The following is a 9,004-nucleotide window of genomic DNA, read 5'->3' on the forward strand; positions in this document are numbered from 1 at the left end:
ATAGAATGTCCCTACTTGTCTCAAACTTGCACTGCCTACTTTCAAAACAAGCACTAGTAGGTTCTTAGAGTTTAAGGTTCATATCATTTAATCTTTCAAAGGAGGAAAACGTATTATGACGACTAAGAACGATGCTGTCAGACGAGGTTCCCCTGTGCTCAACGAGAAAAAAGGAAGGGGACCAGAGCTTCAAACCATCAACCTGCCCATCTCAAGCCCAAAGCACGAGCTACTACACCAGTTTTGAGAATTCTGCTGTCACATAGGGGTTCCCCTGTGTTCAATGAGAAATAAGAAGGGGGACCGGGCTTCATACCACCAACCTGCCTATCCCAAACACAAAGCAAAGTGAAGGCAGGCAAAGTAGAAACGTGGCAGATCCTGCACCCAAATTTTCCCAAACCCTTTCATCTTGTCATGTGTAACGAATTGAATTTGATTATTTTATACATTATTGAAGTAAACAGGTTTACAATCAAGTGTTTTGGGGCAACTTATGTGGCACAAACTGTTGAAAATACCTCCAATAACAGCACACAAAATACTAATTTACTGTATTTTCTAACGATTAAACAAACATATTCACAAAATATAACAAAAGTTGTGATAGGAGCAACATCTCGACGGGCCTCATTACATGTCATTACACATTTATATCGTATAACCGCATCTACAGGTTGTTCTTTAACCAACAAAATGCAACATTCTGCCCCTAAACAACACATCATGTATTAAGGGCATCATTAAAGAGATTTTACATGAAAAAGGTTTCATTCGGAAACGATTGGCGTAGATTTTGGAAAAAAACACATATTTCCACAAAAACACAGCATAAACTTACAACTTAAAAGTCAATATCAAATGACTAAAAGAGTGACAAAATTTACCAGAATGAACTTGTTGTTCAGTCACGCGACTGAAACGCCTAAATCCCTTCTTGATCATCTCTGCGAAATGAAAAATAAACATTTACTGACAGATTCGCAACGACTTCACTTGATCTTAAAAACGTTTTCCATCAGTTACAGATTACAGAAATACATATCAAAAGATTCATATATGAATTTATCAAGGAAAAACTTAAATATTTACTATTAAATATACTAAAATTGCTCAAAAGAAAGAATCGGTTTTGAGACAAAAAGAAAACAGAGATTGTAAAGATAAGACTTGGGGGATAATTAACAGCTAATTCAGACTCAACATACATATTGTTATATCCCACCATTCATTGGTTGTCAAGAAGGGAGGAGATATATGTTTAGTATATGTATATGTGTGAGGTCTTGGATGTGAGGACCATTATATAAAAGGTGTTTACGCTTCAAAGCAGTCCGTCCCAGTTACGTCCAAGAATGAATCTATGCGTTTCGATCACGGTCATTATGTGGTCAGTATTGGCCGTGATGATGACCAGCTTAGAGATCACTCCACCTGAGCTGCAGGTGCTCCAGGCCTTGCACTGTCCACCTTGCGAACGCATTCATTGCTCCCCACGTCGAAGCTCCGGTGTCGAGGTGGCATCACCACTGGGATTTGTGGCTGTTGTCCAGCTTGTGCCAAACTTGAAGGTGAAAGCTGCGGAGGGACCTGGGACTACCTGGGGAAGTGTGATGAAGGTCTGGTGTGCGTTTACCAAGAAGGTGCAGATGGCAAAGCAGAGGAACGCAAGGGAACTTGCAAACCAGGTACAACAGAAGCAGAAAACAATCATGATGGGGTATAAATGAAATAGAGATTTTTTGCAGAAATCTTTTGTAACAATGTTTTTTATGAACTGTGAAAAGAGATACGGCTGTCCAGGATTCCTTTGATCTTTCCCATAAAACCAAAGCTTTGATTGTTCTTATCTCTACAAGGTGGTGAAATCCACAACCTTTCCTATAGAACCAACATCCATATTTTAAGGGTTTCCATTACTTATTTTGTTTTTGACCTTATTTCTATAATATATACTTCTGCTCAAATAAAGAATCTGAGGATCTGTGCTTAAATGTATAAGAATATTTTTATGGACAAAAATATAACTGATAATACAATTCTTTTTTTATTCATTTGAAAGCTAAAAGAAATTATCTTATTGAAATGAATGACTGAATAAAATAGATGTACATTTTAATATCGTTTAAAAAAGCATCTCAGGGTGAGACCTTAAGAACCCGAATTATAAAATGAGTACATTTAAAAAACCTTCTAGACAAAGGGTGTTTATTTATTATTATTTATTGTGCTATTCTTACAAAGTTACCAGTCAAGACAGCAATAAATCTTCAGCGTGAAGGACATTTAAAACAGAAACGTGAAACAAAAACTATATACATATTAGAAGCCAGGAAAACGGTTATTATATAACAGTTTGAATTATTGTATATTAATATTTTACATCATAACATGTTTGGATTTCTTATAAATAATGTACATGTTATATGTGTCCAAACAGTGCTTGAGGTTCTCAAAACCAACACTTGTCGCCCCGACTGCATGTGGGAGTACTGCCAGTCAAACCCCAACGAGATTTGCTCAGCAAGGTGAAGCCAAAGATTAAACTTCCGTTGAAGTCTATGCTTTGTTTGAACATTTCAATCTCATTTCTTTTCCACTGTCGTTTGCATTAAATGCGTGATATTTTTGCAGATCTGTATCAATGAAAAAGCGTGAGTGTGGAGGTCACTGCCAGCACACCACCTGCTCCAGCTGTCTGCTTCTCATACCACCATCATGTCCTCAGTCCTGTTCCCCGACAGATCACGTCTGTCTCCATCGCTTTGGCAGATGTGTACGTGGTCACCTAACTGAGGAAAAACACCCTCCCATCTGTCACCAGAACCTACAGGTAAGTTTTCTTGTGCAAGATAAATTCTATTAGTTCTGTGTTTAGAAAATTATTATTATTTATTATATATTATTACTTCATTAAGATTTTCACACTGAATGTACTTTTTTTTATCAACAGAGTAAATCTGAGGGATTCTTTGTGTGTTTGGCACCTGCCTGTCCAACTACAGCAAACTGATCCTGGACTGGAAACCCCAAAAATGTGATTCACTCATAAAATGATAGCATTAAAGGCAGCTATTTTTATTTTTATAATAAATACTAAAAATAAGTGAAACTTGTGTGGTCAAAATAAATGTTTGTGAAATTTAATTTTAAAGCTTTTGTGTGTTTTGTGATATTAAAGTGCTTCACACTGGCTATCTTGTTATATTTGCTGTAATCATCACATTTTGAACTATAAAGATGACATTCAAACATTTAACAACAAAATCTGGCTAAGAAAACGTTTTATATGAGATCACGGTTATCTTGTTTCACTACTCAAGAGACTACAATGTAAAAATGCAATAAAACAGACTGACCCCTTTGGGAAAAGTGCCCACCATGGACTCTTTTCTCACTTGTTACTTAATAACAATGTGTTTATGAGCCTGTAATCAAACCATTCATTCTTGAGCCACACAAAGCCCACATCCTGTTCAGGTCTTTTGATGTTTGTTTTACAGAAAACTACGTAAAGGAAATGGTTAGTTCTGATAAATGCTGGAATCAGACGTTGCGATAATGCGTTTAATAATGTTGCTGCATAAAAGCCCTTCTCAACTATATTAAATATATATATATTAGATAGGTACTGTATAGGTATCATTTATATACTGAAATATGTTCTTATAATAAAATATGCTTGATAAAACCACCACCAGAACTAACGAGGCATAAAAATGAGAAAGCTGAAAGTATTTTACATTCATTTTTCAGTAACACTTTACAAAAAGCACTCATTTATTCAGTAATGCATTCTCTAACATGAACTTACAATAAGCAACGTGTTAAAAGTAGTGAAAAGAAATACAATTGTACATTGTTCTATCCTATGCATAACATGTGCAATAAATGCTGTGGTATTGCTAGTTCATGTTAACTAATATAGATCATTAAAATAACCCCGAACCTTAAGTGTTGCCCTTGTTTCTTATACGCCTAAAGTAATCGACATTCACACAAATGAGACTTTATTTCTTAAGATGAAAACATGCCGCTTCTGTTATCAGTCATATATCACTGCTGTTGTCGTTGATAAAAACAATGGACAGACAAAACCTTGAGCGTGCCAGGAGCCATAAACAGAAGAACTTCACTTCTTAACAAACACTCTGTTATGTCTCAATGAATGTTGTATTTATTTATTTGAATAAATTCACTATTTAGATCATCAAGATTATTCAGTTGATAAATGAGACATTTATGCAATATCAAGACCTATTTTTTGTTTGTGTTAATAATTACAAACCACAATGGTATGGCGCTTCTGCATAGTTGACTTTATAACTCCTTTGTTTCCTTCTACACTCAAATGAATAAAAAACCCACTTTACAGACCACCTATGAAGTCCATATGTTTCTTAAATGTATTAATTTAAGCAGCAATATTTCCAATGTCTAGGCCAAAAAAATCAATTTAACCAAGGTAGTAAATCCGTCACTGAGACAAATGTAATAATTATACTGTAATTTTTTAACAAGCTACATGCTATTATATTATGTCCTTGGTGCTCTGTTACATCTCTACATAGACGGGAAGCTACTAATAGTGCATTTGAAATTCTATAAGATGCACAGTGTCTACGTAATTCTACATAAAATAAAGACGTGTGGTGATAGTTAAGCTGATAAGACCGTACAGCAACGAAGTGATACGGGGAGGAATGTTGTATTGAGCAACAGAAAACAGTTCCTGAGTCTTTTTTCCTTAAACAATTCTCTGTCATGGTAGTCTTGGTGTGTACAAGGCACTTTGGACAAGAGCGTTTATGTGACGTAATGGGTCCATGTCATCGGAACGTTCTGTGCCAGAAGGACTGGAACGCAGATGAGTTGAAGGCACCGATGCATATGAGTAGAAGAAGATACAGACCCATCATTATAGCAAAATGATGTCTGACCAGCCATGATGTCCCTTGAGCACGTCTAAAATCATATCAGAGCGCATCATTAATAATCTGATTTACCTTGATGATTTTGCAAAATTATTAAAAGTTGTTTAAAGGTCCAGTGTGTGATTTTTTGGAGGATTCATTGACATAAATGCAATATAATTTACATACCTACGTCTTCAGAGGTGTATAAAGACCTTACATAATGAAGCGTTATGTTTTTATTATCTTAGAATGAGCTATTTCTATCTATATACATGGCGGGTCCCCTTACATGGAATTCTCCATGTTGTTTCTACAGTAGCCCTGAACAGACAAACTGCTCTAGAGAGCGTGTTTCGTAAACACGTTATCTCCTTCGGCAATGAAGCAAAAACGTCTCTTATAATATTGGCCCGCTGAATGTCAAAATAAAGATTTGTTTTATCAATTAAAATGCAATAAACTCCTGCTGCATACGCATGCTGACATAATAAAAGTCTTACCGTGATCTATAGTGTCGCTGAGAGTACACCAGCAGATATTTCACTCTCACAAGCTCATTGTTGGTCACCACAAAGTACTTCTCGGGCACCTCGCCCCCTTCACTGTTCCTGGCTCTTAGACGCTGGCGATCAAGGGTCTCAGAATCTGAAACAAATAATGACAGTGACAATTTATTTTTATGTATGTGTATTTATTCCTGAAATAATGACAACACGCCACTCACTAAATTTAAAACGTGGTCGGTTAAGGAACCAAATTCATAATGTTTTCTAAAGGCCATCTGTATACAAGAAATCATACGTTTAAAAACACAGTACCTTTCTTTTTCACCTGACACTTGACATCGGGATGGTCGATGATTTCACATAAGGCGATGCAGCTGAGCAGCGGGCCGAGGACGCTTTCCTTCCATCCGTTACCATGGGGACTATAAAGAATGGCCATGCTGAGGTCGCTGGTCAGGTATGTGCCTTCCCCAAACAGTGATGTCTGAAATATAAAATCGATCCAAATGAATAGCAGGGTCATGGGTTCAAAATCCCAGACATTCCCTGCACATACTAAAAAAAAAAACATATTACTCGAATGCTCTGCAACTCTGCCAGATGTAAATGTAAGGCTATCACATGAACGCATTAAACCTAAAACACTGAAATCAAGTCTGAGGTGCTCATATGTGCTTTGTTTCAAAGCCAACAGTTAGATAACACTGAGGGTTGTAATCACCGTCTTTACACGTATTATCTAAACATCCACTGATAACAGATACTCAAACAGATCTCCCAGACACAGCTTCTTTTAGCAAACAAGACTATCACTTGACCTTATTCAGATGGCAGTGTAATCCATTGTGTATGATGGAGTGGAAGTTTTCCAGTCTGCTGCCGTGGAATGCATAGATGAGATCCTGTCCCGCCCGCGTCCTCTCGAACTTGGAGTTGAGCAGATCACAGTACTCAAGTTCAAAAATGTAATCGGGGGCCGGGGCAGATAGCCCCTCGGTCTGGGTCAGCTGACACAGTGTGGAAAACTAATGGAGAGAATAAAGGGATTAGGCATTGGAACAAGATAATAATTACAGTATTTAAAGACATGTGAAGTTTCAGGTTTTTAGGTATTAACCCTCCTCCTCCATAAATATGAGTAATTCTTGCTATAGTAGCAGCTTAATATTAGAAACTGGACTTTTAACAGTACTTCCTCTTTCTGGAGGGTCTTCACAGCGAAACTCTTGGAGGACAGAACCCAGTGTACAAGAGCCAGATGATGGTCTCCACGTCCATGTCCCAGACGTACCAAATCCCTCACGTTGGGTAAAGTGTCTACATCTTTTTGCTGTTAGGAACATTAAACGTGTAAACTACACAACAGCCTACAGTGTATACAGACTCGTGTGTTAGTCTAATGGAAGATGTCTTACCAGCTCCTCAAAGTCCTTGATCTCTCCTCTCAGGTATCGAGGAGGAAAGGGTCTGAGCACCGAATCCCGTTTGTAGCTTTGTACGGCCGCCACGAAAAGGCTACAGCGCAGGTCAGCCGCTACAGGGTCTCTGTGCAGACAGGAGCACACCAGCTCTCTGACTGCGGCTGTTGGGAGAGGCGGCTGCATTCCCAGCACTGAAAAACATTTTCATTTAATGCAAATCAACAGAAATCCCTTGGAACAACATGAGGTTCAGTGCATTCAGTTAAAAAAAGATTTAAAGCAATCTTTTATCTATTTGTTTACTATACTAAGATAGTTGTTACTATAATACAAAACTTACTCTTGTAAACCTTAACAAGGTTTTACTATAGTAACTATAGTCTTGGGGTTTTATTTGTAGTAAAACCATAGCAAACACAAATAGTTCAACAATACATTTCATTTAAAAATGTATAATTTACAAATATTCATATAAATAGTAACATTTTTAATAATACAATGGTACTACAAATAAAACGATGGGTAATTTTCTTAAAGGCACCACTACCATGTATGTAACAACTGTTACAAATACAGTTGAGCTCAAAAGTTTACATCCCCCTTGCAGAATCTGGAAAATGCTAAATGATTTTTCTGAAGACCAGTGGACAGTGTAATGACTCAGGACAAACTAGAAACCATTAAACAATTATGACAAAACATAAAAACTTTCATTGAATGTTCAGGTAACATCATACAGTATTAAGAATCAGGGGGATGTAAACTTTTGACCCTTGGCTATTTTTAGAAATTCTGTTGTTATTATTTGGTGTGAACTTTATGTAAACATTTCTTCCGTGAAACAACTTTTTCAGGGCAGGAGTAAATAAAAAACAAACCCTCATTTTTAAAATTCCTCTTATTTTCCTAAATGTTCAGCATTTTCCAGATTCTGCAAGGGGGATGTCAACTTTTGAGCTCAACTGTACTGCATTTACATCCAGAACAGAAAACAAACATCCTCAGAATAAGAAGTATTTCGAATTATAATTTGTCAACATTGAGTACCTGTTGAATTATTTATTCATATTTACATTATTATCATCATCATCATTATTGTTGTCTAGTTAAATTAGACCCTTATGCAGGTCAAAACCAAACTTGTCCAAGATGAATAAAGATATAATAGGTCCATGCTTCTATTAATAATCTTCTATAGAGTTCAACGTTTATTTTGGTAAACTCGCTGTCTGAAACGTTCGACATAACTTTAACGTTATACGTAATGTAAAACTCTTGCTTTAAATTGGACTGACAATTTAGGCTAGTTTAAGATTAGCTGCTAAGATAACAGCTTGCTAAACTAAACTAACCAACAGAACTTGCTAAACTTATCTAAAGACTTTCCTTTAAAGATGAACGACTAATGCTCAAAATGGGTGTTATGTGTTAGTTATTAACAGTCAGTAGTCAGTTTATTCAGCTCTGCTGTATTTGTTTGCCTGTTTAGCCTATTAGCTGAGCTCAAAATTACAGAAAATCTCCGAGTCTCACGACACACATCATCTATCGCTTTAACAGTCAGCAAACTTATAATTGTACGTTACCTATAATTACAGCGATAAAAATAGCACAAAATAGCACAAGCATTTCACTTACCTTATTTGCCTGAAGTTCAGGCATCTGAACGCCACCGGAAGCTAAACGTGGCCAACAACTGCTGCTGCTGCTCACCTGACTGAACCCTACCAGCAGAGGGCGCCATCTAGTGATGTTTAGCTCCGATGCTTGTGTAAAAAAAATGAAGCGATTTTCAGTGAAGCTTAGTATCGATGCTTGATTCGTTCAATCAAAATCACGTGGCCAATTTATTATTTATTTATTTTTATTTTATTATTATTGTGGTTAATTATAAGTGACTTGTTTACAAACAGGAAAAATGTCCACATCCACAATACAAAATGTTATGTTTATTGTTTTGAGTTACTAGGATAGTGTGCTTGTTGTCATGTACTTAATATACTGATTTATTAATCTACCCATGCATTCATTCATTATTGATTCTAAAATTGTGCCTTGGTCCATTATGAAACATTTTGCGACACAGCGCTTTCACCAGCAGAGGTCCTAGTGGAGCTCTGATTCAAAAAGCTTTCACGTAATGAACCCTTTTCCGATACAA

At 36.6% G+C, this 9,004-nt stretch overlaps 2 protein-coding genes across 2 annotated transcripts; one reads left to right on the forward strand and one right to left on the reverse strand.

The window, feature by feature from the left end:
- Nucleotides 1-1,131: 1,131 nt before the first annotated feature.
- On the forward strand, nt 1,132-3,013 carry si:ch73-330k17.3 (IGFBP domain-containing protein). Its single transcript, XM_057327305.1, is given in 5 exon segments — nt 1,132-1,497; nt 1,500-1,688; nt 2,441-2,528; nt 2,635-2,833; nt 2,954-3,013. Coding segments are annotated over 5 exon segments (678 nt in total). The 5' UTR covers nt 1,132-1,355.
- A 1,176-nt stretch (nt 3,014-4,189) lies between these two features.
- On the reverse strand, nt 4,190-8,589 carry parp16 (poly (ADP-ribose) polymerase family, member 16). The gene is made up of 7 exons (XM_057327304.1): nt 8,482-8,589; nt 6,838-7,034; nt 6,615-6,752; nt 6,241-6,447; nt 5,735-5,906; nt 5,417-5,561; nt 4,190-4,965 (listed from the first exon to the last, which is right to left on the reverse strand). Exons 2-7 carry the CDS (start codon nt 7,024-7,026, stop codon nt 4,830-4,832), a joined length of 987 nt encoding a protein of 328 aa, XP_057183287.1. The 5' UTR covers nt 7,027-7,034; nt 8,482-8,589; the 3' UTR covers nt 4,190-4,829.
- Between the last annotated feature and the right edge of the window lie 415 nt (nt 8,590-9,004).

This window comes from Triplophysa rosa, unplaced genomic scaffold, assembly GCF_024868665.1.
Source record: "Triplophysa rosa unplaced genomic scaffold, Trosa_1v2 scaffold203_ERROPOS1327802, whole genome shotgun sequence".
NCBI classification, from domain to species: domain Eukaryota; kingdom Metazoa; phylum Chordata; class Actinopteri; order Cypriniformes; family Nemacheilidae; genus Triplophysa; species Triplophysa rosa.